This window comes from Aythya ferina (genome assembly GCF_964211825.1).
Source record: "Aythya ferina genome assembly, chromosome: 1".
In the NCBI taxonomy this organism is placed as follows: domain Eukaryota; kingdom Metazoa; phylum Chordata; class Aves; order Anseriformes; family Anatidae; genus Aythya; species Aythya ferina.
The window spans coordinates 171,806,442-171,826,051 of record NC_140296.1 but is presented as its reverse complement, the minus strand read 5'-3'; the positions used below and the strand labels follow the sequence as shown (position 1 = coordinate 171,826,051).

Genomic DNA, 19,610 nt, shown 5'->3' with positions numbered 1-19,610 from the left:
TCCGGTTAAGATGAGCTCTCCTGCAAAATGCAACACTAGCTCCATACATGACTTATACTCCTCACCCTGCTGCGTGACACGCCACTGCCGGTGCTAGGTGCTTTTGTACAGCAAGTACCTCTCAGCCGAGAGCAAACCCTGCCTGCTCCATGCTGCTTGCTAGTATGATTTTCACTGGAGATATTTTGGTTCCTTCAGGTCTTGTTAAAACCCTCACACAGGAAATACTTTTCAAACCCCATTCTCATTTAAAAAGTCAAGACCCTCTTGCCATTCCTCCAGACAGAGCTATTTGTTGAATGATTCTTTCTGACTATTCTATTCACTACTCATGCACCTTTGTGGTATCAGCCTTACAGCCTGCCCGTAACAATGCTTTACTGCTCACTGGTGCAGTAAGTTTATTTTATTTTTTATAAAGTATTTTCCTAGTGGCACTCCTGCAAGGCTGGGGAGAGCGGCGTAGAAGCTCACAGCTCTGTGACAGTGCCAGAGGCTGGGGTCTCAACAGCATATCCAGAAAGAGAACAGAACAGGACAGCTATTTGCATATATTTCTTTTGCATTTTGTTTCAGGAATGCAGGCTAAAATATTGCATAAGAACAGAAAGATGAAGACTAAGATGCTACAGAGCATGGGAAAAGCTCTTATTTTAGGATTCCATAAAATAAACACATTCATCCTCAAACAAAACAAAAAAAAAATTGCTTTCTGTTGTACTTAACTATGGACTACTAAAACAAAGACTTGTCAGCCTATCCCTAGAAGAGCTTTTAAGAAGGAATTTCCTTCCAATGCAGAATATCTACACACTGCTTTTCAGTACAATTTGTGCTGCCATTTTCAATTTCTATTGCAGTCTCCATGGAAGGGCCTTCTCCCACAGGTTGGACTGTCATTCTAAATGGAAACACACTTGGGAGGATTTTTAAGGGCAGCTCAGTTTGTGCCCCCTAATTGCACCCTGCTTGCAGCTGCAGACTTGCTATTCCCAGTGGAACTGTGAGAAATGCCAGGTTAATGCAGGAATGAACCCAGCCATAGCAGAGTAATTCCCTCAATGCCCAGTAGAGTCATCTGCCAAGCAGCAGAGCATGAGATGTTATATCTTCCTTAAAATACATTAAAAAGCCTCCGGGTTTTCATGACACCTACCTCTAACAATAGTTTCACCAACTGATCCAAGGCCTCTGGGCACTCTGACACAGAAGGCCCTGACCTGTCACAAGCCTTTCACCACTGTATGTCCTCACACAACGAGCTCTGTCTATATAACTCTAAGTTACAAAGAGAGGCATCATCTTTTATCACTGTTTACAGCCTGTGATAGGGGTTTCTATTCCTGTTAAACGTTTCCCCTGATACTAAAATATTTAGCCTACCTTCAGCATGCTCTCTCCTGGTTTCACAAGGCTTGTTTTCTATTCCTTCTCTTCCAACTCCTCTGCATTTCCTAATTACTTTTTCCATAGTCATTATTTCTCCTTTTAAGCTTTGCCCATAATTAAGGGTGAACACTATTCTCAACAGTGTTTTAAATGCAGACTTCTACAGAGGCAATTTATTTTCCACTGTTGCATCCCACTTCCCTTGTATGCTAACATTTTCTTTGGCTTTTTGACTATACCCTGAGCAACTATTTTTGGTAGCTCCCTAGAAGGACTTTAAAAGGGCTAATTTTAAAATGCATACCCATGTAACTAGTTCAAATCAGCTTTGCCAACCACCACTGCATTTCTCCAAGATCACACCCACCTAGTTACTCACCTAGTCTTTCCAATTTCTATAGGAAATACAGCAAAGTTTCGAAAGATGAAAGAACAAAAACTTTCCCTTCAATTGTCTGTTGGTTTTGTTTCTTTATTTAACGCCCCTCATTTATTTACACGATAGCCTCAAGAGGTGTGCTTGCAGTAGAGGAGGGTGTGCAGTACTACCACGTACCAAACTTCTGTAAGTTCTGTAAGCAACTGCAAGAGAAGCAGCATGCCTTACGCTTGTCATTAAACTAAGTGTAAACAAGGCAGTCTGGCACAATCTCTCCAAATACCAAATTGACCAAGTCTACCTGGTGATTGGATTAACACTACAGCATTTTGTTGCAGATTGCAGCATCGTCTCTCCCACCCCTCCTACCTTTTGCTAACATTTGAACTGCTGTGAGAGGACTGACACCTGATGCCAACTAAGCACCAAAGACAAAATTAATACTCCTTTTAGCCGACTTGGTGACTCTGCTCCCACTTTGCATTCCTTCGGGGAGCTGGATGTACAGGTTACAGCTTGAACCAGGCCATCCTTCCAGTGGGGCCTGCATCCCTCTGCTCTTCCCAGGACCTAGGACAGCCACCACCACCAGGGCTTCCCCACCTAACGCCACCATACACATGCTGGTGGGGGGGGGGAACTTGATGGGAAGACAAGGGGAAGCCTCAACTCACTGCAATGTAGAGACTGCGAGAAACTGCACATTTCTAATCTGCTGTTTAAGAAAGCAGTGAGCTCAGTCTTTAGGTCTCACTCCTCTCCAGAACTCACTCTAGAGGCCTCATGTAGCATCTGACTCTGAGATTAGCCACACTTATTTTCAATTTGTCCAGCAAATGAGCAAGATGTGAACAAGACACCTTTCTGCCTGCTTCCACAGCTTCCTCATACTTCATCCCTTGAGTCCCCTGGAAACTGGGACAATCCCCAGCAGTGGCAGTACTGAGGACCCCACTGCTCCCAGAGGCCACCACCTGCCCCAGACAGCGCCCAAGCTTTGAATGCGACCAGTTGTTGTTAGCAAACGATGTAGCATTGGAAGACATCCATCTCAGGTTGCACTTTGCGTTTCACACAGCAAAAAGATGATCTTGTCCCCAGAGCACCTCATTGTTTGTGCTCTGCTGCCCTTACACGCACGCAGCAGAGGCATCTTCCATTCCGTTCGTGAAGAGCCCTACCTCTCTCCTACCCCAGCAGGGTTGCTAACACCTCAAACCAGCCTCTCAAGAGAAGTCAGCTTAGCACTAAAAGGAAAAACACACACCCCAATGGGAAAAAATTCCCCAGGTAATTCACTTCATGCAAAGTCAAAGTCTCTTAATAAAAGCTTTATTTATTTATTTTTATGTAGACAAGGGACCAAACAAACAAAACCAACACAGAATAGTGATTCGGTCAGCAGCAATAACATACTAGCAAATAATAGTATTCTAACATAAACCCTTGGGTCTACAAAGCTCCAAAGAGCAACTTGCAGTGTATGTCTAAGTTGCTTCTTGCCCGTGCTTAAGCATACACAGCTACCTGAAAGGATTATGCTCCTTTTATGTTTCCACTTCCATCCTCTTGGTTTCAGATTTCTAAATTACACTGAGCAACAAAGAGTAGAAACAAAGTGCCAACTATGACAGTTCATTTCTCTCTTGCCACTGTCTTTTTTCAAAGACAACCAGCTGAGCAGGAAAACAATTGCCAGCCCCTCCACAGAAGCCCTTCGGGTGCTCCACAGAGCTAGCTGGTGATGTAGGCATCAGGCACTTCTCTCGAACCCAGCAAGAATGGGATTACAGTTAATCACATTAGCCTATAACTGTTTTTTCCTCTAAAAGCAGGATTACAGCCAGAGATAGAGAACTTCCCACATTCCTGCATGCCAGCTGCATTCTTCCCGACTTCATTTGATTAACAGCTAATAGAATTACAATCCACAGACCTGGGTTTTAGGGGATTATGCCAGAGGGGTTGCTGAAGGCGCTCGCTTGGCTGTAATTCCCAGCTTTGCACTACTGGAGAGGGACAGAGAGACCTTAAAATGACATTGAGAAGTACACTGGAGGGAGCCCCAGCCTAAAGAAGTGGCCCTATGTATTTTCTCATTTATCATATTTCCTGATAACACCGGGCTAGAGCACACGTGCCTGATTTAAAGTTCTTGCCTTCAGAAGATGTAGGAGAATGGTTGAAAAACACGTTTTTGTAGGAAGGGAGGGAAGATGGGAGGAAAATATATTCTGCAAATATTCTGAAATTGCTCATTTCAGAACAACTCAGAAAGCTCTGATGTATGTGATGATTTAAGCAACAATATTCATTGGAGTTAGCTTTAAGATCAGTATTTCTCATTTCTGAACACCCACCTATCTGAATTGAAAGGTATACTCCATCCTCAGAAGCACCAAATACACTGCGCAGGTTTCACTCTACAGATCTTTAAATTTCTGAAGGAAAACTTTTTAAAAAGTTTGAACTAAAATCCAATGAGGAAGTCCTTGGAAAGAAATGGGGGGGGGGGGAGGGGAGGGGGAGAATACAATTTCCTTTTTCAATCAAGACACTTACAAATAAGCGCAGCATAGAGAAACAAAAACTAGTTTGAACTGTGTTGTAGTTTCAGCTTTAGCACAAAAATTCAGCATTCACACCTGAAACAAAGACATTTAAAATAGATTTGGGTAAAACAAACAAACAAAAAACACCCTCTAAAATTCTGTTTCAAAAAAAAAAAAAAAAAAAGCACCAGAAACCACACATACTTATAAGCAGTAATTTAAGGAACTCAGTTGTACTGCACAGACTTCTGCAAAGCATCACATACTGCTGAACAAATAAACAAAAACCTAAGACCTACACTCTCTACACTCTAAATGCCAGGGAGCTTGCACAGAAGCTGAGCCAAGGCATTAATGGGGTCTGAGGGCAAGGGGTGCACTACACCCCCTGCACATCTCCTAAAACCAACAGAGATGCAAGGAAAAGTGCACCCTTGAGCACTTCCATGCTGCTCAGCAAGCCCGGCATGTGCAGGCAGCTGGGATGTGACAGATTGAACACGGTGGCTCTTGCCTTGAAACAATTTGCAAACTGCACTCACGGGACAGGGCTTGGCTCCTGGTGACAGCCCTGGGGCCTGCAGCCATTTCAGGAACATGCTTCCCAAACAGATACTGCAGGAAGTCTTGCTTCTCTCTATCGGACTCGCAGCTTCTCATTTTCTCCTCCTCATGACCAACCAAAAAGGAAAAAAGTCCACAACCAAGGAGAAAAAAAACAACAACAAGCTTCCCTCAAGAGGGTGGGGTGGTGGTGGGGAGTTAAATAATGATAACCATCATCATTTCATTCATTATCATTGCCACTTTGGGAAACTCACTGATCTCTCAAACTGCATCCTCCAAAACCTAACAAAAAGCCTCCCTTCTCAGAGCAGCAATACCCACACCATTTTCTCAGCCTTCCAAGTGCCGGGCAGCTTGCAGCACAAGGGATCCTATTTCACCCCAGAGAAGGTGTATCAAGTGTTTCACAGCTGGGTAAAGGCTGAAGCTGCCATTTCTGGAAGACCCGACGGATCCCAGCCAGCAGCATGTCTGTCTGCACAGTGACCTGCTATAGCCGAGGGCACTGAGACCTCAGGAGAACACAGGGGTAACGTTTCTTCCCCTTAGACTATTCCACAAAACAGAGCAGTGTCCCAGACAGGAGTTGGAGGTGTGTCCTGCATCCTGCTTCAGACTTCACCAGGGACCAGACCATTAGTTCTGCTTGGTAGAAATTCTGTGACATTACAGCCATGCATTGTGCACCATCTGTTTCTGAGGAGGCCTCTGACATGTACCTAAAGACAGACAAACAACACTTAGTCTCAATGAATCAATGTTGGCCAATAAATAAATAAATAAATAAATAAATAAATAAATAAAAGAGCTTGCTTGGCTGGAATTGGATTTCTTGCACCTTTCTGCAGGAAGCTCGAAGAGCAGAAATTATAACAGGCCATAAAGGACAGAACAAACTGGGAAATTCGGAAAGGCTCATGGGAGGAGCAAGATTTAAAAGGGACCTCATCTCTGTCAGTACCTTTGTGTAAAGGAGCAGAGGCACAGGCAGGACAGTGTAAAAGTAGCCTAGCTGCAGGACCAGCAGTTTAATAGAAGAATTTAACTGGAAAGACTTTGTAAACAGAGCTATGACTACAACAGGATCCCTAGACAACCTTGGAGACCTCTAATGCGAGTCCAGGACGCTGCCATAAGATTTCTGAAGCAGCGGTATTCCGGACTTCAGAACATGATCCACAAAACCATTGTGGACTAACACACAAACAGCAGTTGCTCTTCTACTTCGAAGCACACAGATGCTGCCCCCTCTCCAAACTAATTGCTTACCATGCAAAAACAGAGCAGCAAAAGATGCAATCAAAGCTCAGCCTGTTTCTTCTCTTATTAGAGCAGAATCCCACATGGAAAGCATACACAAGTGTATGTTTCCCACTCTTTCCCCAACCCTCTCTCCCTGAAAAGCAAGGCCCATCTACCTGCACCAGCTCATAATCAGTGTGCTATCACAACTACAAGCCACGCTGAAGACAGAGCCTGAATGGCATCAAAAACAGTCAGCCAGGATTAAACATCCTATGGTAGCAGTTCAAAAATAAATTGTGGGTAAGGGGAAAAAAAAAAAAAAAGTTTGGAAGTGATTATCCACCTCAGCCACAGTGACCATCAGGACCCGGAATCTGCTTCCATGAGAAGAAAGTGTGCGGAGCCAACAGGATCTGACAGCATTCCTCCTCCACCACAGGAGATGCCCAGCAAAGTTAGTAACAACCTGACACTATCAGGAGTGAACCGATGGGACAGCCTCATCCTGATCTCTCTGCACCAGGGGAGAAAGAGGTTAGTGCAACTGCTGCTTCCTCATGGAGGACCAGGCCCATTCGCTCCCTGCCTGTCTCAGAGATGGCAACCATCTGGGAGGAGCACCACCACAGCTGTGAGGTGTTAATGCGATCTTTGGTATTAAAGGAAAGAAAGATGAAAAAATGAAATGAAGCTGAACACAAGTGATAGTAACAGATGATCAAATATGGATCCCATAAGCGGAGAACCGCCACCCTGCCTCATGCGAGAGATGCACACCTGCCACAGCAACACTGATTGATAACCCTTTTATGTTTTATTTTTTATTTGTGGTGTGTGCGTGTGGGTGGGGTTGTTTGTTTTGAATCAGCATGAGTGTGGAGCAGTACACAGGGTCCATATTTTGGTTTTCCCCAGCTATGCCTTGCCAACACCTACCCTCCTGCTCAGAGCCTCGCTCCAACCTCCTGCATTCACCAGTGTCGGCTGCCACCTCCAACCATCAGCATGTTTGGCAGGATACAACAGACACGTGCTGCTGGAGGGGGAACCATGCAAGAAGGCCATGGGTGAAACCAGCAACACCACTGCCATGGACATGCTGGCCTCCCTCTTGCGTTCTTCAAGCTCTTTAACTCCTATGCAGTAAAAATCCCACCCCATGCCTGTTGGGTTTGGATTGCAGGGCTTGGACACAAGCTGAGACTTCTCCACTATCTCCAACAGTTTTGTAGGCTGAATACTTGAAACCAAAACCCCTTCTGCTCCACCTAATGAGGGGGCAGGGAAAACTCTGGGGACAGTGCCATGTACTGCATGTAGCCATCCCAAACCTAAACCCTACTTGGTGAATGTAACTGGCCAAATGAGAACCAAGTCTTACACATCGTCTTCCTCCTCCTGCTTCACTGGAAGGAAAAAAGGTCCTTAGAGAGTTAAGAGAGAACAAAAAGCACAGTTAATGCTGAGTTGCCCAGCACAATGTCTTGCATTTTAGAGCAGCAAGTTCAATCACGAGTCATATTCAGGATTCAGCTCAACAAAGAACTGACCAACCTGTCCTTAAACCCACAAACCATATTTCTTCCTCATGCAATACATGGGCCCTGTCACAGGGATGAGCTGTGCTTTGCAGCTCTGCTTCCCTTCAAGGTTAACGCGAGCATGTTTCATTTGATCATACTCACGGGCTGGAAGAGGTTCACCCTCGGGGGCACAGCCCTGTCAGGTTTCCTTATAGCACGTACCTTCCTGAACAACACAGCTGTATCAGACAGAAAAGAGCCAAGCCAGAGCACTCGCCGACCGTTAACAGAGCCTGGTGAAATTGGGCAAACCAAAACTGTCCGGGAAGACACAGATGCCCTCCCATTTTGGGAGCTGGGACCAAGCTCAAGCAAGCTCCTCAGACAGCACCGGTCCTCAGCCCCTGGGGCCAACAGCACGAGACACAGCACAGAGGGATGGATTTCCTACTTGTCTCTTTAGGAATCATGTGCATGCAATTTAGACAACATTAAAAACACCAGAGCACATGATTTACCCTTTCCCCCTGCCCTCCCTCCCGACTAGTTCGAAGAAACCAGAGACCACATAGGAAAAGCCAAGCACAGAAAGGCAGGAAAAATTGTGTCGTCCAAGCACACAACTCAGGACTCATTTTCCACATTCGTAACTCCCCCCCCTTGCCAGAGCTTATCCTCACTGCCTCAGTTTCTTCATCTGAAGCAGCAGGACGATTTGCACATGTATATTCTTCTCCGAGGCTGTTCTGAAGTTATTATTTGCAAGACACTTGGCAGATTAGAGCCATCACATAAATATTAAATGTTATGGTATCAGCTCTTACACAAGGAGAGGGATTTCTGAAGCTCTTACAACTACCATGAGGTTTCTGTAGGCTGTTTTATACAGGCCCAGGCTTAATACACGTTGCCAAACTCTTATTTAAAGTTAAGATTATATTATGCATAAAAGAATAATTCGTTCACAGGAAGAGCGTTCAGGCCTCTTTAGGTACACATACGGGATTTGAATTTTTAGCTCATCCATCAGGTCCCTATTCAGTCCTGTCTTCTGAACTACAGAAAAAAATAAGGAACATGATTTTATCCAGATATAGGGGGGAAAGTAAACAGTATTTTTAAAAGTTTAAAAAGGAAAGTAATTCATTATTTTTGTGTATTCAACCTGAGGAAAAAGGCAAAGAGAACAAGACAAAAAAGGTATTCCTCTTTCCGGGCACGCTATCCCCCTGAAATCTGTACCAAGCAGAACACACACAAGAAACCTGTTTACAGGCAGGGGATGAGTCATGCTCCCAGCTGACGGTTCGAAAGACTGGCTCCCAGAAAGGAGAACATAACTTGCAATTCACAGGAGCCAAATGCTGCTATTAGCAGGCAATGGGCATCAGGATAAGGGATCGGGAGCTGCAAGCCCTCCGCTATCCGCTGCCCAACTCCGGACAAGCAGTTTCTGTGCCTTGGTTTATCCCACCTCACAGACGTGGGGAGCTTTCACCTACCTCAGAGGGTTACTGCAAGGCTCAGCATTTGTATAAACAGCTCAGTCTAGACAGAACGTGGAAGGTACTTCAGGGGGAAAACTACTTCTTTGTTATTTTAACCCTGAAAATCAACAAGTTTGGGCTTGATTGTGCCAACCTAAAATTTCTGATGACTGAAAGTGGATGGAAATGATTTTATTAAAAATCCTTCACTCAATCCCTGCGTACATTCATTTCTTATAAGCTAAGTAACACAGCGTGAGAAAATATGATGCAATATCAGCCTTACCAAAGAACCAGTACTTGGAGTGGAAAAAAAAAAATCCATAAGCTTCCCTTCTCCCTCCCACCCTTTGCCTTTTTCATTTTAAGCTTAAATTATTGCTGTAACAACGTGCCTCTGGAATAACACTGTCGAAGGACATGGTGGTCATACTTCACCTACAACTCCACATCCATTACGGGCCAGCAGTCACCACACCACAGAGCAGATGTAATTGCTACTGCAGGCCTGCAGAGCAGAGAAACCACAGCGTTGCAAGCCTTCTGAAATGTAACATTATGGAAAAAAGAGCCTGGACTTTGTGGCTCATCAAACTAAAGGCACCGCTGGGATACTAAATTGATTTTATAAAGCCAAGATGCATACATACGACAGAGGCCTAGTTTCTAGCTACCTATTATGACTTGGAACTGCACAGATATCTAGAGTGGCATTTAGAAATTAAAAAAAAGCAAAACAAGCCCTTGCATAAAGTCACAGACAACATACGAGCCTGTTTCCACATTTCCCTTAAATATCCTATTAAGTGCATTTAATGGTACCTTTTGATACTAGTCTGCAAAGAGATCATAGGAAGGTAAGAGTAGGGAGAAGAGAAGAAAGCATGTGATACTGGAAAATCTAGCTATGATCCCACCCCCAGGACTCATTATTTAGAAAAGCAATTGCAGCACTAAACTATGGACCACCAGAAACACACATCCACATTCAATACAAGTGGAAAATGACTCAAGCTTTGTTTTTCTATCACAAAATGTTATTCAGTTGCAGTTTCTCTGCAACTTCACTAGAATAAGGCTATTTCTTCGTCAATTGCAAACTCAGGATCAGATTTTTGTAACCCAGGTAATTCAGTCAGGAGAGGAAGGCTCTGCTCCACCCTACTGATGCTCTTGTGTTCAAAGCAAGAACAGGACAGATAGAGAAAAAGGTGAAAAAAATGACGTTATGGGCAAAGTTCAGGCAGGCAAATGCTACCCAAGACGTTTAATGCTACGTCCTCCAGCTCTGCTGCTGCCTCTACTGGGCTGCCTACGTTTGGAGTTTAGCACTGGGGCTGATGGCAGCTTAGCAGAAACCACGGGAAAGAGGTCACAGCACGCTAAAGCCAAGCGGAGAGAGGAACTACAGAAGTTTTCCTCCTGGTAACAGGGCAATCCAAGCAGATGCTCAGAAAGCAGCTCAAGGTGCAGATCAGAGGAGGCCTTCAGCCTTGGAGCACAGATGCTTTGGAGGACAGGGAGGCAACAAGCAAACGCAGTGTCAGGCAGGACTCCCCCCACACAAATAAATCACTGAACTCTTCAGAGAGCAGCAAATCTCCTTACCCCTCTGGATTAAAGGCAGACTTAAAGGAATGTTTGTTAACAGACTGCTCACTCCCTGGGTCATTCCCAATGCATGTTAGCTAACCACAGTCAGCAGAGTTATGTCAGGGATGTCCTTGGTTTAAAAAATAAATACATAAATAAAAAGTGTTTCTAAACAAATTGATACCTCTAAGGACAATCAAAAAGCTGACTAGACGTGGGACAACTCATTTCATTTCTATGGGGTTTGTTGACTGCCTGCGGTATAAAAGTATCTTTTTGAAACATCTACTTGCCTTTTGCTATTCTGTAGATCAAGAATTGAAATTCAGGGTCTCAGGTCTTCCACAGGAGTAACAGGACAGATGTTTTGGGAGGCAATTTTCAGTCTGCTCACTACGGAAAGCTGATTCCCTATGGGATTCCCACTGAAATTTCAGGAAGCAATGATATTTTATGCCAGCATTGACTATGTTTTTGAAGATTTCATTTGCCTGCCTACATGCTTTGCATAATAATTATCACACTGAAAGAGGGGAAGCTAATAATAAAAATTAAATGCTAATTTACATTTCACTGCATAACACCACAGAGATAACTTATTTTTTAAATTACCTACTTAAAATATATGACATGGATGAGCAATATTGCAAAAATATCTATTACAAAAAAAGCTCAGAATGAGCAAAGATAGAAAAAGGGAAGGACCAGTGCTTGTTCCAGGGGGACAAGTCTGATGAACAGGCATGTAACACGGATGCTAAGGAGAAAGAAAAAAAGAATAGGGTGGGCTTCTTTGGCACTGTCTAAGGTGTTAAGAAATCCCTGTCCTCGGGAACCAAAGAAACAAGAGAAAGTCCCTGAAAAAAATATATATATATTTAGTGGACTTTGACTGCTTTAGTCCGGAACAGGAACCAACACTAATCCCAAAACACATTCTCCAGCTTGGATAAAGCAGACATGAGGGAGCTCCAGTATGATCAGCACACTGTCACGCTTTTACAACTAAAGAACATGAACACATCAAATGCCGTCCCGAACCAGGGCATCCAGGTGATCTGTTCTCCGAGCCAAAATTTCCTCCCAAAGACAGCAAGACATGCACTGGCACTGGCCACAGAGCATAAATCCAGCAACTCCAACCCTGCTGTGCACAGCCCATGACACCAGTGAAGACTCAATAAAGGCAGCAAAAAGTCTCTCCAGGGCTAAATCTCCATCTTCCAAGCCTACTGCAAACCTCTCTTTAACTTCAAGGAATAAAAAAACCTCAGAGCCCGGAGCTATCACTGCCAACAAACTAGTAAAACACAAATTAAACTGCTGCCCTTTGCATGTCACCAGCTACTGGTGAAGACGCCAAGCCTGCCCCTGACATTCTTGCAAGTGCTCATTTGTACTGCACCAAGAGGCAAGCACTGCTCTGGTAGTTTCCTTAATACAGATGCTAACACAATGCTAAGTAGTGTTATAAAAGCACTTCCTCCCCTGAATCCCTCTGAGCAAACAAACTTAAGAATATGTATAATAGTAATTTGACCTTCCTGTTTCTTTTTTTCCTTTATTTTCTCCATATAATTCAAATGCATTCCAAAAGGAAAACAGATATTTTCAATATACACCACCAAGTAAATCTTGCAATTATCTTCAGACAGCCTGGTAACAGCTTGAGGGGGGGAGTGTTGGGAAAAAAAAAAAAAAGTCAAATTTGGCAAAACCCACTTTTGTCCTTATTTCCTTCTTTTTCTTTGTGCATTATGTCTGTTGCATTGCTATAATTTTGGTAGCACTGTTTTCTTCTTAGCTACAGCACAGTGAGCATTTTGACATCTTCTGGTTACAACCAAGCCCCATTTTGGAAGTGCAGAGGGATGTTTCTGGGAGCAGCCTGGTAGCACTTCCACAAGCTCTTCTCTTCCCTTAAGGCAGCAGTACCCCCCTTGAGCTCTGCTCCATGCGAGTCAGTTACTGCAGCCAGGACTGCACTGGGAGGGGATGAGATAAAAAAAGAAAAACAAACAAACAGAGCAAAAGGCTGATCTCTTTTCACAGAGATAACAGTAGGAACGGAGAAGGACAGTAACTTTTTTATGCCTTCCAATTAACCAAACTGCTCAAAGCTCCAAAATGGTATTTGAAAGTGAACCTGGCACATCCTCCTTTCACTATCACCAGAGCTGGCTACCTTGTCTCCAAACACTCCCCCCGAGCTGCAGGTTTCAGCTATAGGTGCTCCCCTGGCCTTCCCCTTCCAGCATCCTCATTTTCCTTCCCCGACAGTCCCGGGCAGAGGCTGCCGGTAGCGGTGGATGTGCAGACCTGGGAGCCGGAGAGCCTCCCTGCCGCTCCGTCACCAACCTGCAATTACAGCTGCTCGCTGAAAGCCACAGCACCTCACGTAAGCTAAAAATAGCAGCACTTACTTGCTTTGGTAAAGAACTGCTTTTTAAGGGACTATTATAGTAGCAGAACAATCAGAGCTTACTTTTAAACGTTTCAACTTATAGTTCCTAGGGAATTCGCTCAGCAGCATATTCAATTCTTTAATAATCTGAGGAGAACAATCCAATCTGAAATTCTTTAAAACTCCCTTCCTATTTCAGCGTCCCCGATGATGCAGCAACTCATATCAACCTTTTAAATAAAGCTAGCAATTGTTCATTAGCAACACACAGCCTTCTCTGTAGTGTTTGCAGCAGCTTTGCTGGGAATTCACGGATGCCCAAAGAGACAGTATGGTAAAAGAGCTGGTAGCTTGGAAGAGCTCCTTTGGTGGGACTTCAGCAAGCTGCCAGGTAGGAGTGATGTGAATGGCACAGTCAGGACTTGGAGACAGCAGCCGGGAGACATCAAATACTCGGCCCTGCTCCCAGCATCACCAAAGCAGCGATGTGTGCTGGTACAGGAGTCAAGTGCAAGGACGTGCCTTGCCTCCGCAGCCGCTGCCCTTGCCAGCGGGACGAGGAGCTGCATCCAAACGAGCGCTGCCCTTCGCCTGCAGCCAGTGCTTGAGGTGCAACCACATCGCTTGCGTTCAGGGCTACCACCGGTCCCAGCTGGGCACCCTCCAAAGCAAACAGCATGGCACTGATCACAGCAAGGAGCTGCTGGGGAAGCCCGCTTTTAGGATTATTTCCATCAGTTCAGAGCTTGCGTCCCTCACGTCTTCCCCCAAGCTGGGGGCACTTTGTGAAGAAGCAGCCAGCCACCCGTGTGCCTTGCATCTTGCCGGTGCACACGAATATGCTCCCAGACCTCACCCCAGCCCTTGTGGCTAGCGGGCAGCATCCACACGAGCCGAGCTCCCTACCAACAGCCCCTCCATCCCCCAGCCCCGGCTGAGCTCCGGCCTCACCCCCTCCTCCTTGGGGGGACACCAACGCCTGTAGGGGGGGACAGGGCACCGCGGATGCCCCCCCACTGCCCCAAAACCGACTCCCCTTGCCCTCGGGCTCCGTGCAGGCCTGGAGGGGGGGAGGATAGGGGCAGGGCAGGGCAGGGCGGAGCAGGGCGATGCCGGCCGCCCCCCACCTGCCCGCCGGCGCCGTACTCACTCGGCGTAGCCCGTGGTCCAGGGCAGGCGGCGGGTGTCCTTGCTGAGGATGAGGATGGGCCGGGCGATGTGGTCGGCGGAGCACTCCACCTCGTCCGGGGACAGCCCCAGGAACTCGGGTCTGCCGTAGGGGAAGCGCAAGGGCAGCTCGGAGCCGCCGCCGCCGCCGCCTCCCCCGCCGTGCTCCCCGCCCGCGCTGCCAGCCATGATGCCGCCCATGAAATTGGCCACGGCGGACTTGACCCGGGTGAGCATAGTACCCCGGGAGCCCCCCCCCGCCACGGGGGAGCCCCCGCCGCAACCCCGCACCGGGGAGGGGGGGCTCCGGGCCGAGCCGCGCCGCGGAGCCGAGCCGAGCCGCGCCGCGCCGAGCCGAGCCGAGCCGGGTGCTGCAGGCTCAGGGGCGGCGGGGCGGCGGGCTCATGGCAGCGGCAGGTTTCCCCCTCCCGGCTGGACTCAGCCCGGTGGCGGCGGCGGCTGCTGAGTCATGTGATGGCGAGGCTGGGTTCGCCCCGGCGCTTCCTGCTCCTCCTGCGGCACCGCCGGAGCTCCCGGCCGGCCCCCGGCCCCCGGCAGGTGCGCGGCGGGCGGGGCCGGGCCGAGCGGGGCCGCCCACGCCGGGGCCGCCCCCGGGCAGAGCCACCTGGGGGCCGCGGGTCCCCTTTCCCCTCCCCTCCCCTCCTTTCCCCGAGGGGTCGCTCCGGGCTCCGCGGTGGATGCAGCGGGAGGGTGCCGGGGCGGAGGGGCGAGCCCGGGTGCCCGCAGGATGAGGGACGGGGAAGTTTTGTCCGGCGCCCCGCACAGAAATGCTGGCCCGCAGCCAGCGCGGTGGAGGGGGTGCGGGGCTGGGGGTGCCAGGCTGAGGGGGCACGGGGCTGAGGGGGCAGCAAGAGCGTTTGGAGGAGGTCCGTGCCCTCCAGCACGGCTGTGGGCGTGTGCCCTGTGGCATCCCAGCGCCCCCCAAAATCTCTAAGTCACCAGGAGGCAGCGATCTGTGGGGCGGAATCCGATTAATCGGGACAATTCCCACCCCAGGCTAAGCACTGAAGCAGGTATACACCCAGATTTCGGAGGAAGTGGTTATTTTTCAGATCTCTTCTTTAACCTGGATTGGTAGAGATATTTTGGGGAACAGTAAACCTCTCCTAGGTTTATCAGCTACTTGATATTAATAACTAACCACTCGATAACAATGTAAGGACACCTTGTCATTCTGCCATTCGTGTATTTCTGTTTGCTTTGCTTTGTTTCCTGGTTATGTTGCAGAGGTCATAACTTTAAAGAAAAGAAAAAAGAAAAAAAAAAAAGAAAAAAGAGAGAAATAAAAGGATTGTTAAATATATATATACATATATATATATATATTTTTTTTTTTTTTTTTCCAGGGGTCCTTTGTCTGAGTGCTGTAACAGGCAGCAGTTCATCCAATCCACACGTGACAGAGGAAGGCAAGTCTGAGGTGACCAGGGCTGACCCCAAACCCCTGGTTACTCTATTCAGTGGTCCGTACAATATTTGATTTGCCCAGTTCAGTTCACTGCTGGCCCCATCCACCTGAGGATAATCCCTCTCCTCTCCTTTTTCAGCTAGATGGCCAATGTTTTTCCTCAAGCAGCAATCCAGTGCCACTTGCCTCACTACTGCCATAACAGCCTGCTGTCTGAGGAAGACAGGAGTGAGAAGAGGGGCATGAGCAGAACTTGACATGTATCCTGAAGAGGCTCATTTTTTCTGTGTAAAAGTAGAGCTCCTCACAGGTTATCACATACACTCTTGGAGAGGCTATGCCAGCTGACTAAATTTTGCGGTCTATCTGACACACGGCTTCAAAAAATACCATTGACAAGGACTCAGAGAGGATGAGTGTTTGTCCTCCTGCCCCACTTGTGGTCACCATTCTGCACAAAACGTGAGGGAGAAATGTAAGAGAGTATGTATAGACTTGTTAGAATTTAAATGATTGTCTCTGCAAGATGAGAAGGAAAAGCTCAGATCAGACATATGGGGAGACAGCTTAACAGCTCACCATTCAGAACAAATCTGTGCGCTATTTGAAATTCTGGGGTTGTTTGCCTCTGACACAAGAACGCTATGTGGATAAAACAGCTATGATGTGACCTTTCCATAATGAAATGTATAGAGATGCTTTGATTTCAGTTCTCTTTGAGGAAAGAGGATCATGTTGTTCACTTCTGAGTCAAAGGTGAAGCCCCACTTCTCAAAGGAAGTCGGGCCTGGCAGATCTGAGCAAGTTCTTCAAATCGCTCAGCCTGCGGTCCATCAGGTCCAAGCCAGACATCTTTGGTGATGGGCAGACCTTGAAATGTCTGGGTATTCACTTCACATCAAATTTTCAGGCTAAATTCTCAATGTCACTATTTGAAAATTGACTCTCTCTCTTTCTGCTATCCCATGACTAATGCAAAGAAAAGATGACAGGTTTGATTTTTTTTTTTTTTTTTTAAATGCAAACGTATTTGTGAAATTGAGATAAATATAATTTTCTCTCTGAATGGCTAACCACGTCATGGAGCTAGAGACACATTCACACGCAGCTCTTTGAAGGATCTGCACCGTATTATGTCACCTTGCCATGCATTATAATCAACATTTGACAAATTCAACAGCATTTTACTCACAATTAAAAAAAAAATATTATGCAGAGAATGCTCAAAATCTTCACAGAATAAGAGAATAACTCTGATTGGAAAGGGCTTCTAAGGATCATGTGCTCCAACTTCTTTGTCAAAGAAGGGCCAACTTTAAAGTTATATCCTATTGTCCAGAATCTTGTCCAGTTGAGTTTTCAGTGTAACCAAGGATACAGATACCACAGCTTTTCTGGGCACTTTTTAAAGAACTGTAACACAGTTCACTTTAAAAAATTGAAAAGTTTGCAGGATCCATGTGGCTCTGAGGACTTTGGCTCTGTCTCTTGGGTATATGGGATGCTTGAGCAGAGGGCATATTGTGTGGAGTGGTTGGACCAGTGAACGTGCTTTGAGTCAACATGTTTCCACATTTTCTGATTAAAAGAAATGTCTGGGACAGGCCTTTCTTTGTTTCTTTTACAGAATATGCAACTACTGTCTCATAAAAGGCACCAGACTATGGAAGCCATTGGATATATTCATGTTTCCTAAAGGATTATGGAATTTATTTTATAATTTATTAATTAATAAAAATATATATTTATTTCAGTGTGATTCTTGTACTTGCCTGTACATTGTTTATACCTCACCTTGCTTGCCTGTTTTACTCTTTGTTTGCTGTGCTTTTTATACTCTGAGTGAAAGCAATGGGAAAACTCACAAGGACTCCCAAAGCAGGAAGTCTAATGTGGGGTGAAAGGAGCATTTCTGCTGGCATGAACTTCTGCGCTGTTTTTAGTACTGAGTATGTACAGAATATCGACAGGTGTGAACTCTGCTACTGGCTTAATTCTGAGAGTATGTCAGAATAGGTATCTGGCATTACGGTGATGAAACTATCAGCAGGGTTAAAAAAAAAATAAAGGAAGAATTGTTTGTTTTTCTCAGTTAATCCCCCAAAAGAAAAGCACTTGGAGCCTTATTGTTGCACATGACTCTGCTTAGGAAGATCACCACATCATGTGGTGATCAATGAACTTATTCTTACCTTTTCAGAAGTACAGTACAATCTTTAATAGGCATGAGGAAGCTCTTCATCTCTGAAGAAAGGCCCTTCAGAGGCACAGTGCCTGAAGCATCACCGAGATGTGGAGGGGAAAATGCCTCTTGTTAAGACATCAGTGCTACTCCCTGCAGTGCCCGATCTCCCCTGCATGCCCTTAGCTACCCCCAGTGTTTCTAGGCTTATCAGAGCTGACAAGATCAAAGCCACTGGTGCTCTTGCCAGTTTGCAAGTAAGAGCACCAAGTACATTAAAAAATAAACAGCAATACTCGCAGTGTTGTATTTCCTCTGTTGTACCTGATTTCTACTTCATTCCTGAGTAAGTATTTATTTCACGCATGGTATTTCCTTATGAGAGATTTCCAAGGCTGAAGTTCAAAGAGAGCATCTCCTGCAGAACATGGGCAGTGCCACGGTCCCAAGGCGTGGGGACCCAATCCTGTTCCCACAGAGCATGATTCGAGTGGTCTCACTGAAGGCTGCAGGCTACCCAAACAGACCAAATAGATGATCCTTACGGGTCCCTACCAATTCAGGATATTCTATGATTCTATGAAATCCACAAAATGGCATCAGGGCCAAAACACCCAAATATCTTATTCCCAAGCACAAACTTTAGGGCAAACTCTTCATTTTGCATCACTGCCCTAACCATGACATGACCAGAACCACTGAGTACAGTTTGCCAGACTCACAAGTGTGGCTTGGGGGGTGAAAGGAATGAGAAAACATCCGAGGTTTCCTTTAGACTAGGGAGAAACTAGGGATAAAACTTGTATTCATGAGTTTCATGCTGACAAGCAACAGGGGCCAGGGGCCCTAACGCATAGAAATCATAGCCAGGCAATGAGGACCTCTGTCACAGCTCTGCCCTTACTCAAAGATATGCTGAATAGTTGCATGGGGAAAACACTCAGGCCAGAAAAGTGGCTTCATGTTTCTTCTCATGATGGAGCACTAATAAATGCACAATTCTGAGCTGTGTGAAAGTAGCCCTGGTTTAGGTACCCAGGCAGGAAAAAGGCCCTAAAGAGGGGTCTTAGGTGACAGGCAGTCACAGTAAAAGATGTCCCAAGATCTTATAATGGCTTGCAATCTGCATAAATATAAATAAATACTTCAATGTAAGCTGCCCATAAGCCCACAAATTTTCGTATTTGCCAAAAACTACAGGATGACTTTTTCTGCGAGAATCTCTATGCAAGTATCCTGAAGAAATAACCATCTAATTTCACTACAAACATCATCAACAACATTTTGCTTCTACAACCTCTTCTTACTTTCCATTATCTGCTCCTTTTTAATGCCTGCAGCTCCATCTGCTAATAACGGGCTGCGCTGGGGATTAGCTTGTTTATGTGCTCCCGTTGGCAGCTTTACATGGGGGAGGTGGAGCAAAATGATTATAACCTCCTTGTGCTCCTTTGCCCTGATCCCTGTGAAAGAACAGCTTGCCAGATGATGCCATGAGATGCTTCAGTGTCAGCTATAGCTGGTAAGGAAGTCTTGACTCATGCCCAAGTTAAGCATGGGTTAAATACTCAGGGAAGTGTTTTGTGTTTGCAGAGTGGTGGGGAATGTTTGTGTAACCTGCCAGCTGCTTTCACTGGCTCCTTACCTGGGGCGTTTCAAGAGTAAACGGGATAGGCAGGGGCTGCCTATAAGC

General features: G+C 46.1%; 1 protein-coding gene and 1 long non-coding RNA gene across 4 annotated transcripts in view; one reads left to right on the top strand and one right to left on the bottom strand.

The window, feature by feature from the left end:
* PPM1H (protein phosphatase, Mg2+/Mn2+ dependent 1H) overlaps positions 1-14,829 on the bottom strand; it is a 138,398-nt gene extending 123,569 nt beyond the window's left edge. The window contains exon 1 of the mRNA XM_084517001.1: positions 14,290-14,829. Within this exon, the coding sequence (XP_084373127.1) occupies positions 14,290-14,543 (254 nt within the window). The 5' untranslated portion in view covers positions 14,544-14,829. The remainder of the gene's footprint in view (positions 1-14,289) is intronic.
* Positions 14,284-17,494, top strand: LOC311435701. 3 transcript variants are annotated; one of them, XR_014692323.1, is made up of 3 exons: positions 14,284-14,535; positions 15,674-15,736; positions 15,875-17,494. It is a non-coding gene; the product is annotated as an uncharacterized lncRNA (long non-coding RNA). The 3 variants fall into 3 exon arrangements; XR_014692324.1 differs by having other exon boundaries at positions 14,425-14,535; positions 15,879-17,494; XR_014692325.1 differs by lacking the exon at positions 14,284-14,535 and adding an exon at positions 15,185-15,340 and having other exon boundaries at positions 15,879-17,494.
* Positions 17,495-19,610: the final 2,116 nt, after the last annotated feature.